At 47.3% G+C, this 20691-nt stretch overlaps 1 protein-coding gene across 1 annotated transcript; it reads right to left on the bottom strand.

Annotated features, from left to right (window-relative positions):
• Positions 1–1166: 1166 nt before the first annotated feature.
• Ocm (oncomodulin) lies at positions 1167–6673 on the bottom strand. The gene is made up of 4 exons (XM_042268328.2): positions 6610–6673; positions 5393–5525; positions 4827–4936; positions 1167–1509 (listed from the first exon to the last, which is right to left on the bottom strand). Exons 1-4 carry the CDS (start codon positions 6668–6670, stop codon positions 1484–1486), a joined length of 330 nt encoding a protein of 109 aa, XP_042124262.1. The 5' UTR covers positions 6671–6673; the 3' UTR covers positions 1167–1483.
• Positions 6674–20691: the final 14018 nt, after the last annotated feature.

The following is a 20691-nucleotide window of genomic DNA, read 5'->3' as shown; positions in this document are numbered from 1 at the left end:
GCATGGTTGCAGAGCTCAGAGGATAATCCTCACCCTTTACTGGCTGAGAAAAGATGTAGCCCTGGTCGGTCTCAAACTCTATACACAGCCAAAGCTGGTCTTGAACTTCTGACCCAAGTGTTTCCATCTCCTGCGCATTGGGATTACAGATGTGCACCACTGTGTCTGGCTCATGTAAGAGTGATTTTATGCTGGCTAAAATCTCTCTGAAAAATATTAATTTCAGAGTTAACTGGATTGCTGAGAATAAAATTCCTAGCAGGACAGTAATATTTATTTTCAACACTTACATGTTTTTAAAACCAGATTCCAAAACAAAACAAACAAAAACAATTCCTCTGTCCCCTCATGTACAATGCCAGTGTGGCTTACTCGGTGTTTGAGGGCACTTGAGATCTTTGGAAAAAATCCTTGGTCTCTGCTTTCTTTGTTCCCATTACCTTGCTGAATAAAATAAATAAACAAGTGCAAAACCACTCATTGCAGCTGGGTACATCTTTTTTTTTTTTTTTTTTTTTTTTGGTGGGGTGTTTCAAGATAGGGTTTCTCTGTGTAGCTTTGGAGCCTTTCCTGGATATAACTTGGTAAACCAGGCTGGACTCGAACTCACAGAGATTTGCCTGGCTCTGCCTCCCGAGTGCTGGGATTAAAGGCGAGCACCGCCACCGCCGCCGCCACCACCCAGCTAGTGGTGCACATCTTTAATCCCTTCTACCTCTGCGGAAGTAGAGGCAGGTGGATCTTTGTGAGGTTAAGACCAGCATGGCTTCTCATAGGGAGCTCCAAGCCAGCCAGAGCTGAATTTTGAAATCCTATCACAAAATAAAACCAAACCAAAACCTCTCATGATTAGTATTGTCAGCTTGGCAGGATTTTGAATCACCATGGAAACAAACCTCTGGGCATGTCTGGGAGGAATTACCTAGATTAGGTTAATTGAAGTGGGAAGATCCACCACAAATGTGGGTGGTCCCATCCTGGGCTGGGGTCCTGGACCAGGGAAAAAGGAGAAAGCGAGCTGAGCACCAGCATTCACCTCTTTCTGCTTCCTGGCCAAAGATGCCATGTGACCAGCTGCCTCATTCTCCTGCCACCATGATGGGCTGTCCCTCTGCACTGTGAGTCACAGTAAAGCCTTCCTTAAGTTGCTTTTGACAGACATTTTGTCACAACACGGAGACAAGTGACTAATACCCCCATACATCAGCCAATGATGAGAAAGGATTTTATTGGGTGATTTTTTTTTTAAGGCATTGCCTGCCAGGGGGCACTTACAGAAGTCATCAGGACCTATACCCACCACCACCAAAGAATGAAGAGCCGCAGACCGTTGCATTTCCTCAAACAAGGAGCACATTGCAGAAGTGCTTCAGGAGGACTCAGGAAATTAGTTCGGGATAGGTTGGGGAGCTTCCTGATCCCAGGGCTTTGGAGACCTTCTGGCAAAACGCCCCTTCCGCTCTCTCTTCCACAGACTTGGGCTTTAAGAATGCACCATTTCCTGGAATTCTAGAATGGAAGAGGAGAGAACAGACTCAGTATTTTACAGATGTGCTCTCCCCTGGAGGATTCTGAAGAGAGGAAAAAAAGAGATTAATAAGTTCTCAGAGAAGCCTGGTCCCATTCAGGACATGCCTAGAAGACACCGTGAACATCAGTGAGCATCAGAGGAGTTTGATGCATCCCATCCAGCCTTCTGCATTACTTTTTAGGTAGGGTCTCCCCTAGCAGCTCCAGTTGGTCTCAAGTTGATTATCCTCCTGCCTCAGTCTCCAGAGTGCAGGTATTGCAGGTGCTTGCCAAATGCCTAGCTTTCTGTACACAATTTTTTTTGAGACAGGGTCTAATGTAGACTACTGATCTCAAACTTTCTATATAGCCAAGGATGATCTTGAATTCCTGGCTCCTTATCCTCCTGCCTCCACATCCCAGGTGTGGGATTGCAAGCCTATGCAACAACATGCACTGTTTCCTCTGCATAGTCTGTGTGTGTGTGTGTGTGTGTGTGTGTGTGTGTGTGTGTGTGTGTACACATATATATGCAAGTGTGTGGGATGTATATGTGTACATGTGTGTGGATGCACATGGGTATACATGGGTGGAAACCAATGGTTGACATCAGGAGTCTTCCTCAGATAGGGTCTCTCACTTGAACCTAGAACTCATTGATCCACCTAATCTAGCTTGCCAAGGATCCAGGGGTCCCTGCTTCACTCTCAAGTGAGGCCTGAGGTTGCAGGTGGGCCACCTGGTTCTCCCAGCATTTACATGGGTTCTGGGAATTTGAACTTTGGTCCTTACACTTGCATGGCAGATGCTTTAGACCTGCTGAGTCATCCCCCAGCCCCAAGTATAATTATATGTAACAAACATCTTCATATCTACAGCCCCTTGGGTTAGAGCTCAGCTCAGTCATCTTTCCCCAGCAATGAAGGAATTTGGTAAAATGGTTCACTGTAAACATGTGACATGGTTTTGGTTCATTTCAGATAAACATGGGAGGTTTTCCTTCACTGTTCTGTAGCTGTATTATCCAATAGAGTAGAACTTTAAACAGATTTTCCTCCACTGAGCCCTAACCTTAGTCTTCTTCAAAAGTTTACGTTACTAAAAAATGGGTACCAATGATCCGAGAATCTTTTGTGTGTGAGAGAATGGTGTGTGTGTGTGTGTGTGTGTGTGTGTGTGTGTGTGTGTGTGTGTGTGTGTGTGATATGTGTGATATGTGTAGCTGTGATCCCACAGAGGCCAGAGAAGGATTCTGGGTGTCCTGCTCTATCACTCTTATTATTCTTCCCTTGACACAGGGTGTCTCACTAAACCTAGAGCTAGACTCAAAGATAGCAAGCCGTAATGATTCCCTTATCTCCGCTTCAGACAGCACTGGGGTTACAGGTTTGTTCATGGCCGTGCCTAGCTTTTTACATGGGTGCTGGGACCCAGTTTCAGGTCCTTCTTACCCACCTAGCATCTCTCAAGCCCTGACACTAATAAACTGTGGATGGTGCACAGTGAAATTGAAAATGGAGATTTGCTTTATATTAACTGGTCCAACTTTTATCTGTTTAGAATCTTTCAGGACTATAGCTTTTTGTAAATTAGCAATTTAAATTTGAGAAAGGTTCTTACTTCCATAACCAAGGCTAATCCAGAATTCATGATATAGCCTGGCCTCAAACTACACAGCTTGCCAAATGCTAGCATTACACACATGTACCACCAAGTCAGACTTCAAGGTTATGTTTAAATACACCAAGCTTCCTTTGTCTCAGCCATTTTGTCTAGGACCTATAAAAACCTCGTGAGCTCATGTGGTGAATTATAATAATACATTTCAGTAAGAACCTAAAGGCATGTGACATATATCTGTAAAGCACAGAGTCAGGGAGGTGGCAACAGGAGAATCAGGAATTCAAAGTCAGCTCCAGCTACATAAGTAGTTCAAGGCCAGCCAGGGCTGTACCTGAGACCGTGCCCCAAACAGACAAACAAATGTGCTTTAGCATTTTCAGTTTGTCTAATTAGTGCCGCAGGCAGGACTCCCCTATACCATCCTCTGAGTCATCGCCTAAACAGAAATGTAAGCAGCTTGACAAAACCAAGCATGAACAATCTTATGACATTTGAATATAGGGCTCTGCACATAGATGACGCTATGAATAGTAGTTGACTTATTCGCCCTTGTGGTGGTGGTGGTGGTGGTGGTGGTGGTGGTGGTGGTGTGTGTGTGTGTAAATACCCATGCATGTGTGTGCACATGTACATGTAGTGACTAGAAGTTAACATCATTATTGCCCTCAATTGCTCTTCCCCCCCTTTTTTTGAGACAAGGTCTGTCATAGAGACCTAGGCTCACTGATTTAGCCAGGTTGGGTGGTGAGTACCCCCCCCCCAGTGCCCCCTCTTGGATCTGCCTGTCTCCATGCTTCCCCTCTATCAGCTGCTGTTATCACTGATGCATGCCATCATGCCCAGCTTTTAACCCAGCTGATGGGGATCTGAACTCAGGTCCTAACACTTGTGCGGCAAACACTGTTGACTGAGCCTCCTCCTAGCTCCTGCCCTCTGTTTAATGCATCCACTGGTGGGCAGTAAACTGGCCTTGTTTAAATCCTGGCAGACATCTCTTGCATTATTTTCAAGCTGGACTAAAGCACCTTGCAAAATGGTTTGGAAGGCCAAGTGGTCAGCTAGTCCCTTCATCAGAGGAACCATTTTTTTTCTAAGTTCATAGTGACTAGTTCATGGTTATGTTGTATCATGTAACACAGAATTGTGTGTGTGTGTGTGTGTGTGTGTGTGTGTGTGTGTGTGTGTGTGTGTGTGTAGACAGAGTCTCACTCTGTAATCCTAGCTGTCCTTGAGCTCCTTCTGTAGCCCAGGCTGGCCTCAAACTCACTACAGTCCTCCTACCTCAGCCTCTAAAGTGCTGGGATTACAGATGCCAGCTCTTGTCTTCCAGAATTGTGTGTGTACACGCACGGAGGTCAGAAGACATCTTTTGGAAGTTGGTTCTCTCCTCCCACCATGCAGGTGCCAGGGACTGAACTCAGGTCACCAGACTTGGCAGCAAGAGTCTTTTACTCACTGGGCTATCACGCCATCCCTATCCCAGAATTTGTGTTCACTGAGAAGTGGGCAGTGCTGGGTACCAAATTCAGACATGCTAAGCACGTGGCACGTAATTGGCTCGTTTGCCTGATCCCAGTTTGCAGGTGAGAAGACTGAATTTATCAGAACTCAGAAAAGGGGTTTAGTCCAAAGGGAAACCCCTTGGGATTCCCCTCTGCCCATGTGTCTTACACAACACCCAGGAGCAGACCTACCATCGGCCCCAATCTTCCCATCTCCATCATTGTCCGCTGCAGCCATCAGGGACTTGGTCTCTGACTCAGTCAGCTCTCTAGCATCACTCTGGAACTTCTGGAGGAAAAACCTAGAGCACCACAAAAGGCTGGTGGCAAGTTCCTGAAAGACCTTGTGCTCTCTGCCCTCCCTCTGTCCCTCCCTTCCCCCCCTCCTGCCCTTCCCCCCTGTCCCCTCCCCTTCTTCCTCTCTCCTTTCCTTTGAGTCCATGTATCTGACAGCCGCAAACATCAATCAAAGCCTAGGTGGCAGAGCTCTCCTTTGTCATAGAAACCAACGCCAGATGTCTGGGTTGAAGTTTCATTCGCCAGAGGAAATCCCTCGAACAAATCGCTCTTTGTACCTAGTCTTTAGTGCCACATTTAGTGCCCCGTGTGGGTAGAAGCGTGGCCAGTTTACAGTCTTTAATGAAATGCAGATGAATATCCAGTGCCAGAGCTGGCCATGGAGAAAGCACTGAGCACACGGGGTACCTTGCACCCCAGCCCCCATGCAGCCATGCTGAATTGCTCAGTCCACAGCTTACTTGAGCTCCTCTTCGTCCAAGTATCCACTCTGATCATTGTCAATGAACCGGAAGACATCCTTCACTTGGCTGGCGGACATCTTGGAGAGGCCTGATGTCTGGAAGAACTTTTGTGGTTCAAAAGTGTCTGGGTCTAAAGAACAGAGAGGTTATCCTGACTCTCAGTGGATCGCATTCTGTGTTTGTGCCTGGGTGACAAAAGCATAGGCTATTAAAATACTTTCCTATCGTCACTGAGCTACACGGACACTTGACTTTCTCAAGACCCAGAGAGCCTAGACTAGGTGGTCTGTGATGTCACCTTGTCCCCTCTGCCCCAGGTTGCCCTCTCCACTTGATTTTGCCCACCTCTCCTGGCTCTGCTCTGTGCCTTCCCCTATCTCTCCTCACTGAACAAGCTGCATACAAGTCCGTGGTACCACGGGTGTGGTTGGTGGAAGACAGTGGATTCGAACAGGCTCAAGAGAATAAGTGCACTGACTTACTCTTGTTCGTTTGTGGCTAGCCTGGAACCCACTATACAGCCTGGGCTGACCCTAGTATTGAGCTCCAACCCCATCCTTTCTACTGGGGTTTGTTTTTTCCCACAGTATTGCAAACTGAACTCGAGCCTTGTGCATGCAAGGCGAGTGCTCTACCACTGAGCTACATTCCCGACTCCCACTGACTTTTTCTCTCACTCCTTTAGTAAATGTCTTTCCTCTTATGTAAGCATAACCACATACTCAGGTCTCGGAATCCCTCTCATGTTAGCAGACTAACTTAGAGCAGTTCCACTAATGGATCCTGGAATCTTTCAGCAAAGTTTACATTTTACTCTTTGCTGCAAGTGGGAATCCACGCCAGCCTCGTGTCTCCTTTCAACTTTATTATTCTTTTTGTTTGTTTGCCTGTTTTTTGAGACGGGGTTCATGAGTCCAGGCTGGCCTCAGGCTCCCTATGTAGCCAGGAATGATCTTAAACTCCTGATCCTCCTGCCTCAATCTCCCTAGTGTGAGGAATTCGGGTGTATATCACCTGTCTTTGCAATGGAGCAGTTGGAACCCATGTCTTCATACATGCCAGGCAGGCACCCTATCTACCAAGCTGCAGCTACAGCCCTTTGTTTTGATTCGGAGGCAACCTCTCACTCTCAGTCCAGGCTGCCCTGGAACTTGCTAGCCTTCTTCTTCAGCCCCCAGGGTGCCACCACGCCCTGCTCCTCCGGTCCCCTTCACCTTGGCATTCCTGCAGGGCTGCCGCGATGTCGTCAGCACTAAGCACATCCGTGATGCTCATTGTCCACCTGGTCACACAGAATAAAGAAGATGTGAGCAACAGCGATGGAGAAGATGGACATGTGGGAAGAACACACAGTCTCAGCCACTCGCCCAACCCTGTGTGTTTCTAGAATTTTAAAATGTGAGAAGCACCTGTTGAGTGATAGGACAGAATACCCAGATGAACCCAGATACAGAAAATACTCCCAATACTCTTGACTCCGTGATTTCTCCTGAATTCATTCCAAAATTGAAATAAAAAAAAAAAGGCCAAGATGGACTTGATGTGCACACCTGTAATCCCAGGACTCAGGAGGCAGGAGGATGAAGAGTTCAAGGACATCCTTGGCTACGTAATGAACTCCAACCCAGCCTGAGCTACATGACCTAGTCTTTAAATAATCTAAAACCAAATAAAAGTTATTTTCTTAAGGTCCAACCTTCCTGTAAAAATTACACTTACCTAATCAATCAGCATAGGCAGCTATGAGACATTTAAAAATCAACCATGCTATAAACACAACAGCTTTGTCGTGCATCAGCCAGAGAATTGCAATACTGCAGACCCCTGCGAAAGACTAGTCCTCCCAAGTGCCAGCCAAGTTTATAAGAAAAGATTTCTGAGTAGAAAATCTACAAGTCTAATATAGTGCATGTAGAGAAGGAGATCTTGGGGTCTGGGAGGACCACCAGCTACTCACCAGTTTAGATTTAAAATCAAGAGGGGGGAAAGAGTTGTAGGGATAATCGAAAGACAACCCTGACAGGCTCTCACTACCTTATATAGGGTTGAAACTGTGATCGTTACAACCTCTTAGATTTCACGTTCAAGGATCAAGTGTGTGTAGCTCAAGTGTCTTTACCTTAGTAATGAAACCACGCACAGTCCCGGTCTCTCTTTTCTATTTATAGAGATGTGGGTAGAATCAGCCAATTTAAAAGAAAAAAAAAAACCTCAACAAACCTTAACTAAGGTTTCAATTCTGCAAACAAAGCTGGTTGGTAAAGTGTGGAGAAGATGCTGGAGGCCTGCTGGGCAATCTATAAAGACTCCCCAGATGTTAGCAGTGGCTGTTTGGCAAGGTCTGTCTTTAGTGTATGTGTGCGTATGTGTGAGGCTGACATCAGTCTAGGAAGGAAAACCTCAAAAGTCAATGTCACCAAGGCCTTGGTTACATAATTTTCTTTTTCTGTTTCTTTCTTTCTTTTTTTTTTCCCTTTTCTTGTTTTTTCCAGACAGCATTTCTCTGTGTAGCCCTGGCTGTCCTGGAACTCACTCTGTAGACCAGGCTGGCCTCAAACTCGGAGATCCACCAGCCTCTGCCTCCCAAGTGCTGGGATTAAAGGTGTGAGCCGCCACCACCCAGCACATAATTTTCCTACCAACATCTTGATTTGGACATTGTCCTGCTAAATCTGAAACCACACATGGCACACAATGTGCCCGTGTTCACCTTTGTTCTTTGACACAGACATGTATTTCAGGCTGACCACAAACTCACAGGTACCTAAGAATGACATTGAACTTCTAACTCCTGCCTCCATCTCCAGAGCAGAGCCTTGGGATCCTAGTGGATCCCACCATTCAGTGCTGGGCAAGTGCTCCACCAACTGCGTTCCATTCCCAGACCCAGCATTTCTCTTTTTTGGAAATGGCATGTTTCTGTGTTGCCCCAGGTAGGCTCGCAATCCTGCCTCAGCTTCCCAAGCCGATGGCTTTATGGCTACGTGGGTGTGGATATATGTGTGTTTACATGTTTGTATGTGCGCACACACATGTGCAGACAGAGGTCAGTGTCCAGTATCTTTCTCAGTTGCCCTCCACTTTATTTTTTTGAGAGTCTCTCCCGTGAACCTAGTGCCCTAGGACTTAGCCAGACTGGTTGGCCGACAACTTGCAGGGCTCCCTGTGGCTCCCCCACCCAGTGCTGGGGGTTAGAAGTGCGCCACCAGCTCCAGCGTTTTGATGGAGGTTCTGGTCCGCGTGGGTGGGTCCCCATGCTTGTGTAGCAGGCACTTCACCCACCTCCCCAGCTCTCCTCACTTCTTCCAAGTGTGCATACAGAACAGTAGAGTCAGCATTGTGCAACAGAACGGAAGAGACCTTTCTCCCCTGGGATGTTTATGGACTGAAGACTCCTCCCCTACAGAGACAGCTCCTTCCTGACTAGCTAAACCTGCCCCCTTCTTCAGCTGTAAACAATGACCCCACCTCCTTGTTTCTGTATATAATAACCCGACCTCCTTGTTTATCTGTATGTAATAGCCCCGCCTCCTTTTGTGTATCTGTATGTAATAGCCCCGCCTCCCTATTCAACAGTTTACAATAAACTTGGTATCTACTGAGGCTTCTCCATCCAAGAGCCCAGACCATCCAATCCCAGCTTCTCTGTGTCCATGTATTTCTTCCTTCCTAGTCACCTCTAGTCAGGGATCCAGGACCCAAGCTGTGCAAAGATAAGGCACATTGTAACAAAAATTAAGGACACTATGAGTGACTAATCAAGTTCTGTCTGTTGGGGTCCAACTGTTACAAAGATTCCTGTTTGCCAGAAACAGTGTTGGGAGAAGGGCTGTAGACAGGTGGGTGCTGGGGACCTGCTGGCCAGCCAGTGTAGCTAAACCAGCAAAATTTGGGTTCAGTGAAGAGACACCCAAAGTCATCGTCTGGCCTCCACATGCACAGGCAAGGAATGATACACACATGTGCACTCATGCATGCACACACAGGGAGGAGAGAAGGAGGGAGAGGGAGAGAGAGAGAGAGAGAGAGAGAGAGAGAGAGAGAGAGAGAGAGAGAGAGAGAGAGAGAGAGAGAGAGAGAGCGCACTGAGGAGGTAGAAGAGGAAGATCCATGGGGCTCATTGGCCAATCAGTGAGCTCCAAAGTGAGAGGCCTATAAGGTGAAAAGTGATTTAGGTGGGGTGTAGTGGGCATGCATTTAATCCCAGCATTTGGGAGGCAGAAGGAGATTGTTTTCTGTGAGTTCCAGGGATACAAAGTGGGACCCTGTCTCAAAGGGGAGGGAAAAAAAAGAGTGATCAAGGAAGACACCAATGTCAACCTCTGTCTTCCACATGCACGCACACAGAACCAAGTTGATTCAGCTGGACAGTTAGCCCAAAACCACAGAGTCACTCCTAGCAAGGCGTTTCTTAGTTCCTTTTCTTGTTGCTGTGAAGACACCCTAGCATATCGCTTATACAGGAAAGGTTTTGTCTGGCTCCGAGTTTGAGGTCACTATTGTGGTCATTATTAAATATGTTCATCATGTCTTAAAAAGCCTCTACTCAGGTGGCCGTGTTGGCTTTCTTCTTGTCAAGGAACCTTTTGCCCTCTGTGTGTGGGAGGTTTTGTTTGATTTGGTTTTGGTTTTTTGGGTTTCTCTGTGTAGCGCTGGCTGTCCCGGAACTCACTCTGTAGACCAGGCTGGCCTCGAACTCACAGAGATCTGCCTGTCTCTGCCTCCCAAGTGCTGGGATTAAAAGCGTGCGCCACCGCCCTCCAGCATGTGTTATGTGTTTTGAGAGCAATTATGTGTCATTAATAAACTTTCATCTCTAAGAAGCAAAAACATCTCTGTAAAAAAATTTGCTTTTTAGTGAATTTTCTAGTTAGCAGCAACAAAGATGACTCCCAGTGCTTAATAATTTAGCCTTTTGGGTGAAGTTCTCATTAGAATAGGTCAAAAGCATGAATAATTCACAGGTTTGTGAATCATGCTGCCCAGCTGTGCAAACACTGGCCAAAAAAACACCTTCTGCACTTACAAAGAGGCTCAAGGCGTCTGGATCAGGTGACTGGGTCACAGTGAAACCAAATCTGGTTCCTGGGAGTCCCAGGTCATAGTTGATGATATCAAGCAACACCGTCTGTTAGAGTTTACAGGTCTCTTCAGGCTGAACTATGCAATCCCAAATTCCCTCAAATTTGGAGAAATCAGACTCTAAGCTCTCTGTCCATTCTCTCACATGTTTACCAGGTCACCAAGTCATTCCTGCCCTATCCCTTCATGTTCTAGCACTTTATTGCTGATGAAGGGAGGACTATTTTAAAATTTGCCTTATTTTCTGCGATTAAGTGTCGTGTGAGTGTGTGTGTGTTGTGAGGTGTGCCTGGTGGCCACGGAAGTCAGACCCCCGTAACTGGTTTATGGATTGTTGTGAACCACCATGTGGGTGACCTGGGGGAACTGAACCCATGTCCTCTGCAAGAACACCCAGTGCATTTAACTACTGAGCCATCTCTCCACACTGTTCATGGTTTATCTTGATTGTTAAATTGATTGGCTTAAGAGACACCAAAGAAGTCCACAAAGCATACCTCTCTGGGTGTACCTGCAAGGGGTCCAGGGGGGGGGGTTAAAGACAACCGATCATAAGAACCTTAAGTAGTAGATTGGGGTGGGGGGAGTGTTTGTTTGTTTCTGAGACAGGGTTTCTCTGTGTTACCCTGGCTGTCCTGGAACTCATTCTGTAGACCAGGATGGTCTCAAACTCACAGAGATCCACCTGCCTCTGCCTCCTGAGTGCTGGGATTAAAGGCGTGCCCCACCACACCCAGCAGAATCTTCCATATTTATCCTATCTAAACCTAGCTCCTCCTGCGTACTCTGGGTTCTTTCTTGCTCTCTCGAGAATATTCTCTCGGTTTTCTCTCCCCTTTTTCCTATATCATATTTTTTTAGCTCCCTGAGAGATCGTTACTGTAGATGAAAAATGAGTAAATGAGAAGATGCTTAGCATTATCAGTCATTAAGAGAGATACAAATTGAAACCACAGTTAGACACCACCACACATCAAAAAGAAAAAGGATGGCGAAGGTGACAGGCCAAGGTCAAGTGTGGGAGCGTGGGGAGACAAACTCTTTCTTCTTAGTGGACAAGAAATGAGTTCCCTGAGAGACAGACTCTCCTTCTGTCCTTTAACAGCATCCTCCTCCTCATCATCATCATTTTTGTGCAGTACCTAGGGCCTCACTATGCTAGGCAAATGCTCTACCACTGAGCCACACCCCAGCCCCTCACTGGGGGATTCTAGACAGGTGCTCTACCACTGAGCCACACCCCAGCCCCTCACTGGGGGATTCTAGGCAGGGGCTCTACCACTGAGCCACACCCCAGCCCCTCACTGGGGGATTCTAGGCAGGTGCTCTACCACTGAGCCACACCCCAGCCCCTCACTGGGGATTCTAGGCAGGTGCTCTACCACTAAACCATGCCCCAGCACTTTTGATTTGAGGCAGGGTCTCACTAAATTGCCTTGAACCCATGAGCCTTCTGCCTCAGCTCCCTGCGTGCTGGAAATACAGGCCTTGCACTACCCAGGTCCAGCTTAACACATTTTATTTCTTGAATCAAAATTTTCTTTAGAAAACAACTTGGCTGTGTCTTGAAATGTTAAAGACACAGCTATCACATGATCCAGCTGTACTCTTCTGGCATCTTCCTTAAGGACTGAGATTCCCACAGCTTGCGTTCCTCCCATCCTGTTAAAGATCCCGCAGATGATAATATCCTGTTTGCCTTCAGGGATGACATTTGCAGGCTTCTTGCTAAGAATTCCTCAAGCACATTCAACTAAAACCTTATCCTTGGAGCTTCCCCCTGCCTCACCCAACTCGGGGGTCTTTATTCAGTGTATGGATTTTTGACCAAGGGCAAAAAGTATAGAAGAGCACAAAGCTGCTTAGATAAGTAGGAAATGCTACCAGACAAAAGAAACCAAATGCTGTAGAAGGCTGATTTTTTCATGAACAAGAAACATGAGCATCCTCATCTCAATTTCCAGATGGGCTGGAGGCTGTATTTGACGGACTCACTTGAGTTAATTAAGGAGAAATGGCCACCAGCCCAACCCTAATGCCATGAGAGAGGCTGCATCTATGGCTCCCAGGTACCCTTTTATTATCTGTTTTGTTTTGTGACACAGATGCCCTGGGGATCCCCTGGTATTGGGCAGATATGCCCCCAAGAATCAGACCCCGGAGAAAAACCATCCCATATGGCAATTTTCAAGCAATAAAAGTTGACATCAAAAATTCCAAAGAGGGACCAACAAGATGGCTGAATGGGTAAAGATCCTGGCTGATGTGAGTTCAAGAAAGAACCCCCAGGTACCATGGTGATGCACACCTTAATCCATCATTTGGGAGGCAGAGGCAGGCAGATCTCAGGGTTTAAGACCAGCCTGATCTACATAATGAGTTCCAGGACAGCCAGGACTTCACAGAGAAACCTTGTCTTGTTAAAAAAGAAGAAGAAGAAGAAGAAGAAGAGGAGGAGGAGGAGGAGGAGGAGGAGGAGGAGGAGGAGGAGGAGGAAGAAGAAGAAGAAGAAGAAGAAGAAGAAGAAGAAGAAGAAGAAGAAGAAGAAGAAGAAGAAGAAGAAGAAGAAGAGACAAACAAAACAGCAGGCAGCAGGCGGCGGCCTTTAATCCCAGCACTGGGGAGGCAGAGCCAGGTGGATCTCTGTGAGTTCAAGGCCAGCCTGGGCTACCAAGTGAGCTCCAGGAAAGGCACAAAGCTACATAGAGAAACCCTGTCTTGAAAAACCAAACCAAACCAAACCAAACCAAACAAACAAAGGAACCAACTCCCACAGATTATCTTCTGATAACCAAAGGAGCACCATGCATATGTACACACATGCACACACCATAAAATAAATACTTTAAACTTAATTTTTTTTCATTTTAAAGATGGGACTGTGGCAACGGCCCGGTGGGTAAAGGTGCTTGCTCTGCACCCACGAGAACACGTGGACGTGAGTCTGAATCCCCAGCACCCACATCAATGCTGGGCATGGCTGAGTGTGCCCGCCATCCCAGCCCTGGGAGGCAAACTCGGGTGAATCTTGATTGCTCAGCGGCCGGGATGCCTACTGAAATGGTTGGCTTCCACTTCAACGACAAGACACTGTTTCAAAGCACCAAGATGGAGAGCAATAATGGAAGACACCCAATGTCTCTCTCTGGCCTCCCCATGCATGTATCGTTACATGTGCATATATATTCACTTGCACCCAACACACACACACACACACACACACACACACACACACACACACACACATACACACACACACACACACAGAGAGAGAGAGAGAGAGAGAGAGAGAGAGAGAGAGAGAGAGAGAGAGAGAGAGAGACCTGGCATAGTCATCGGAGCCTAATGCAGGTGACTGTTATAAAGCTTCAGGAACCCTACACGTTGCAATCTCAACGTGGCCTGGAATTGATAGACGGATAGTAGACTGGGGTGCTAGACTGTGGCTTTTCCAGCTGTCTGACCTCAGGAAACCCACGTCATTCCGTTTTGGTTTGGTCGTTATTGTTTTGAGACACGGTGTCATGTATCCCCGGCTAGTCTCGATCTCTTTCTGTAGCATGACCTTGAATGCCTAACCTTGCTTCCCCTTTCCGAGCGCTGAGCTACCCACCCACCCAGCTGCTAACACGTATTTCTTCCAGCCTGACCTGGGGTGCTTTCTAAAAGACCTCAAATTTAGGGTTCGAGGGGGACACCAAAGTGAATTGTCATTTTGGTAAGAAACTTATTAGAAGAGCTCTTAATGTCATGTGAACATATAGACAAACAGCTGAATGGAGGGGGCTCTGAGGAGAACCCAGGCCTCGATGCCATAAATGAGCAAACAGGTTTTTTGGGGGGGTCCTCTGACTAGACTTGGGAGGGGCTCTTCTTCTAGGTCTCGGTGAAGGACAGAGGTTTTCCAGCAGGACCCTGCACCAGGGTCTGCCTTCCAGGAAGGACCCAGAGAAAGGAAGTGTGATGGCACCTCTAGGTGGGGGTTACCCACTGCAAGGAGGGGTGCATTGCCACCCCAGGTCACCTTCTGACGTCGGAGGAGTCTGTCCTTGTAGCAGAGGGAGGCCAGAACCTGGGGGGCGGGGATGGACATCACAGTTCCCTCATATGCGTTAACTGAAGTCAACAGGGACCCTGACCTCGTCTCACAGTGGCTCCCTACACTCTGCTCTGGTGCCCTGCCCTGCAAAAATCTAGCTGCTCTGACCTGCCCGGATTCATCTCATGGCACCTCAGGAGGACATAGGCTCTGCCTGGGCTGCCCGCGCCTCAAATCGCAGCCTGCGAACTCTTCACTGTTTCCACTTTCTGATCCAGCTTTGTAGGTGTTTAAAGCAGGAGGGCAAGTTAGACTTTCCTGTGATAAATACCCAAGAAAACAATATAAAAGCAGGCACGTTGGCTGGGCTGAGGCTCACTTGGCAGAGTGCTCGCCCAGCATGTATGAAGCCCTGGGTTCCATTCCAGAATCGCTTAATCCCGTGGTGGTCCAGGCCTGTGATCCTAGCACTTCACCAGGTACAGGCAGAACAGAAATTCAAGGTCATCCTCGGCTACATAGGACATTGGAGGCCAGCCTGAGCTACAAGACACCCTGTCTTTAAGAGAGAGGGGGAGCTGGAGAGATGGCTCAATGGTTAAGAGCATTGGCTGCTCTTCCACAGGACCTGGGTTCAATTCCCAACACCTACATGGCAGCTCACAAGAGTCTGTAACTCCAGTTCCAGGGGATCCGACACCCTCACACAAGTGCACATAAATAAATAAAATAATTATTTTAAAAAAGTAGTAGTTGTGTGAAGCTTAATTTTTTTTAAATTGTATGTGTGCAGAATGTCAATTTCCTGAGGAATCCTGATCACATCAATCTCCATCTGCCTTTGTTTGCAGGGTAATCTCACAGCTGCCTGTAGAGGGCGCCAGAGGAAGGCCAGTTAGAAAAGGCAGTTCACGCCCTCTACAGGTCACCCCAGCAGAGGTGGTGTGTTTAAAGTAACACATGGCCTTCACAGAACCAAAGTTTGAAGTGAAGAGAGAATGAAGCCCTTATGAAAACAAATGTCATCATAAGCAACAACATTAGGATTGTCCCGTTGAAGAGCCAAGGCGGAAAGTCTTGGTTGTGTTCTGGGATCCAGAACAGTCTAGTTGAGGTCAGAGCTATTCAATTCTTTTATTCCAAAGTGGGGCCTTTAGCTCATGTGTCTCCTAAAAGGTCTTCTAGTACTCCAGTGGGCCAACAGAATGTGTGTGTTTCTTCATAGTATTTTCTTATTTTTAGGCAGTTACAGGGATGGAACCCAAGGCCTTCCTTTTGCTAGGCAGGTAGGTGCTCTGCCACTGAGCTACACCTCCAGCTCCTCACTGGGGGATTCTAGGCAGGGGCTCTACCACTGAGTCACACCCCAGCCCCTCACTGGGGGATTCTAAGCAGGTGCTCTACCACTAAGCCACACCCCAGCTCCTCACTGGGGGATTCTAGGCAGGTGCTCTACCACTGAGTCACACTCCAGCCCCTCACTGGGGGATTCTAGGCAGGTGTTCTACCACTGATCCACACCCCAGCCCCTCACTGGGGGATTCTAGGCAGGTTCTCTACCACTGAGCCACACCCCAGCCCCTCACTGGAGGATTCTAGGCAGGGGCTCTACCACTGAGTCACACCCCAGCCCCTCACTGGGGGATTCTAGGCAGGGGCTCTCCCACTGAGTCACACCCCAGCCCCTCACTGGGGGATTCTAGGCAGGGGCTCTACCACTGAGCTATACCTCCAGCCCCTCACTGGGGGATTCTAGGCAGGTGCTCTACCACTGAGCCACACCTCCAGCCCCTCACTGGGGGGTTCTAGGCAGGTGCTCTACCACTGAGCCACACCCCAGCCCCTCACTGGGGGAGTCTAGGCAGGTGCTCTACCACTGAGCTACACCTCCAGCCCCTCACTGGGGAATTCTAGGCAGGTGCTCTACCACTGAGTCACACTCCAGCCCATTAAAATATTTTGAATCGATATATAATTGTTTACGTTGTGATATTTTGCTACTGTGTTAATCAAATTTAGTAGCATATCTATCATTTCAAACATGTATCATTATTGAGGGATGTGGTGATATATTGTGTCCTCCAAAATATTGTGCACCCTAATAAGCTTATCTGGGGTCAGAGGACAGAACAGCCTCTAGATACAGAGGCCAGAAAATGGTGGCATTCACACCTTTAATCCTAGCATTCTGAAGGCAGAGATCCATCTGGATCTCTGTGAGTTTAAAGCCACACTGGAAACAGCCAGGCATGGTGACTCATGACTTTAATCCCAGGAAGTAATGGCAGGAGGCAGAAAGGTATTTAAGGTGTGAGGACGAGGAACTATAGCCTGGTTAAGCTTTTAGGCTTTGAAGCCGCACAGTTCAGCTGAGAAGCATCCAGTCTGAGGGAACAGGATCAGCTGAGGAATTGGCGAGGTGAGGTTAGCTGTGGCTTGTTCTGTCTCTCTGATCTTCTAGTGTTCACCCCAATACCTGGCTCCAGGTTTGTTTTTATTAATAAGACCTGTTAAGATTCCTGCTACATCAGGATATTATTAGTCTAACAAAGTTTACTGTGGAAGAAATTGAGTATACTGTGCCGACCTACAAATACGATTTCCACAGTGGTGAAGCTGTCCCAGCAGTGGAGAAGACTACAGACAAATACATAGGAAAACACTGACACAAGAATACAACCAAACCCAGGCAGTGGCGCACACCTTTAATCCAGCACTCGGGAGGCAGGGCCAGGCAGATCTCTGTGAGTTCAAGGCCAGCCTGATCTACAGAGCCAGATCCAGGACAGGCACCAAAACTGCACAGAGAAACCCTGTCTCGGGAGAAAAAAAAAAAAAAAAAAAAAAAAAACGACTTGACTTGGCTGCAGTGTCACATATCCATAATCCCAGTGATTAGGAGGTGGAAGAAGGAGGAATATCAGTGGTTCAAAGCCAGCCTCAGTTACATAGCAAGTTCAAGGCCAGCCTTTATCAAATGCCATCCTATTTCAAAATAAAAAGTAGGAAAAAACAGAAAGGAAGAATGTTGCTCCAGTCTTAAGTGGCATTTTAATTAAAAACCCGGAGCCAGATATTGGGGTGAAAGCTGAAAGATCAGAAAAGCAGAACAGGCCACAGCTTCCTCACCTTGTCAACTCCTCAGTTGATCCTGTTTCCTCAGACTGAAAGCCTCTGAGTCCTCACCCGAAAGGGTCTCAGCTGAACTGCTTTAGTTCCTGTTTCCTCACATCTTATATACCTTTCTCCACCCTGCCGTGACTTCCTCGGATTAAAGGCGTGTGTGTGCTTCCCAGTGCTGGGATTAAAGGTGTGTGCTACCACTGCCTGGCTCTGTTTCCAGTGTGGCCTTGAACTCACAGAGATCCAGATGGATCTCTGCCTCCCAAGTGATAGTGTGCCACCACTGTCTGGCCTCTAAGTCTAATCTAGTGCCTGTCTCTGTCCTCTGATCCTCAGGCACATTTATTAGGGTACACAGTATATCACCGCAGAAGAAGGAAAGGAGGATGTAAACTTTACCGTGGCATCAAAGGGTTATTGCTGTGACATCTGAATGTGCATTCACAGTGCCATGTACCCATGACTTTGACAACTGACAACATTGGAGAGTTAGTAATACATAGGCTGGAATTTCCTTTTGCTAAAGCAGACTTATTCCAGAGAAGCACTTTGTTTTCAGTCTAAGGCCAACTAGCTCTCGAGAAGGAGATAGATACGTGGTGGTTGCTTCAACTGGTTGTGCATTAAAAAACAGCTGTGCAGGCCTCCGGGTATGGCTGAATAGTAGAACACTTACCCAGAATCCCTCCATGAAGGTGTCATAGAGTTTCTACTGCTGTGATAAAACACCATGCCCAAAGTCAACTTGAGGAGGAAAAGGTTTATTCCTTCTTACAGTTCTACATTACAGTCCATCATGGAAGGAGAGCAGGGCAGGAACTCAAGCAGGACAGGAACCTGGAGGCAGGAACCGAAGGGAGGCCATGGAGGAGTGCTGCTTATTGGCTTGCTCATCATGGCTTGCTCAGCCTGCTTTCTTACACAACCCAGGATCAGCTGCCCAGGGGTAGCCCTACCCACAGTGAGCTGGGCCCTCCCACATCAATTATTAATTAAGGCAGTACCCACCCCCCCAGACTTGCTTACAGGCCAATCTTAGGGAGGCATTTTCTCAACTAAAATTACCTCTTCCCAGATATGTCTAGGTTTGTGTTAAGTTGACAAAACCAACCTATATAGAGGGGCATTTTCATGTTGTATGAAAAAGAAAATTCAACATCTTCAGCCATCAGAGAAATGCAAATCGAAACGACACTGAGATTTTATCTCACTCTGCCTAGACTTGCCATCGTCAGAAATCAGGAGGTAGAAGCAAGTGGTGTTGGCACACTCCTTTAATCCTAGCACTCGGGAGGCAGAGGCATGGGGATCTCTGAGTTCGAGGCCAGCCTGGGCTACAGAGCAAGTTCCAAGACAGCCAGGGCTACACAAAGAAACCCTGTCTTAAAAAAACAAACAAACAAAAACATTTTAAAAAATCAGGAGGAGCACTGTAATTTCTGTGTAACCATGAAACCCAGAGGTTGGATCTCAGCACTGATGTGCCAAGCTGGGTCTCCAGGACATGCCTGTAGCCCAGCTCCAAAGGGGTGAGATTAGGAGGGTCACTGGGACCAGCCAAGCTAAGACAGCACAGTTGTGCCCCCAGATGCAGGGAGAGACTCTGTCTCAAAGATAGTCGGTGGAGAATTATAAGAGAACACCTGACGTCCTCTTCTGGCCTCTGAGTGCACATAGGCATGCACACCCACACATACATGTGCACTTTCACACACACACACACACACACACACACACACACACACACACGGCAGGTAAATCACAATGAAGTTGGCAGTGGGACTGGAGAGACGGTTCACTGGTTGAGAAGACGTGTTGCTCTTGCAGAGGACCCGGGTTTGATTCCCAGCACCCACAATGGTGTCTCACAACTGTTTGTAATTCCAGTTCCCAGAAAGGGTGGGGGGAGACCCGGTGAAATGAAACCTTTTTTCTTTTCTTTTTGAGACAGTATCTCACTCTGTAGGCCTGGCTAGCCCAGAACTTGCTATGTAAAACATGCTGGCCTCGAACTCAGAGATCCCCCTGCCTCTGCCTCCCTGCTGCACCACCACTTCTGACAAACACATCTTTTTATTTTTATTTTTATTTTTTTAAGGAAACAAAACAAGAAGCCAGATATTATGGTTCAAACCTAGAATCTCAACCCTTAAGAGGGCGAGGCAGTAGGCTTCCTTGAGACCGGAAGTTCGAATCCAGCCTCAGCAATAAAGCAGACCCCTGTATCAGAAAAATAAAAACATTAACGCGCAGGGATACTTTTTCCCTGCATAGTTGATTTTGCCATCCAATCCCAGAGGAAGGGAGCAGCCCTCACCAGGTCCACTAGGGGGAGCCATTATCACGGCGCTGAGTCCTAATGGGCCTCGGCTCAGCAGAATGTTTTGCCCCTTCAGGAGATTCTCAGACATCTCCTCACCCAGTTTTTACCCAGTGATCTCAGCCTCCTTCTGTAGCTACTTTTACCCAAGAACAAGAAGCTTCTATCCAGGCTGGATTGTCTTGTGGAATTTTTTTTGTGCCCATCCCTCCAAGAGTTAAGTTCCTTTTGCTGGTGTTTTGGCCTGCTAGGTTGACATAATTTTGTGACCTAAATGATTTCCCACTGTCTCTAATACCATGTCCTAGTTCCCTCTGGAGAGCTCTTATGAGGGTCAGGTGGGACCACATGTGGAAAGTGTCTTATATATACCCAAGCTGGGGGCTGGAGAGGGTTAAGAGCACTGGCTATTCTTGCAGAGAGCCGAGTTTGATTCCCAGCACCCACATCTGTTAGCTCACAACCATCTGCAACACCAGCTCTAATGATCCAACATCCTTAAACACCCATATTGATGTGCACATGCTCACACAGACACATAAACACATGCACATACCCACAGACATATACATATACATAAAAAATAAAAGTCTTTTTAGAAACTATGTAAGCTGGGGTGGTGATGGGGCTCGAATTCACAACTCGGAAGCCTTAAAGAGTCCTTCTGGACTGGGAGATGGTCCAGCAGATAGAGCGCTTGCCACAAAAATGTCAGGCTCTGCGCTCATATTA

This window comes from Peromyscus maniculatus, chromosome 23 (assembly GCF_049852395.1).
Source record: "Peromyscus maniculatus bairdii isolate BWxNUB_F1_BW_parent chromosome 23, HU_Pman_BW_mat_3.1, whole genome shotgun sequence".
Classification (NCBI taxonomy): Eukaryota; Metazoa; Chordata; class Mammalia; order Rodentia; family Cricetidae; genus Peromyscus; species Peromyscus maniculatus.
The sequence above is the reverse complement of the archived record's forward strand: the minus strand, read 5'-3'. Positions and strand labels throughout refer to the sequence as shown.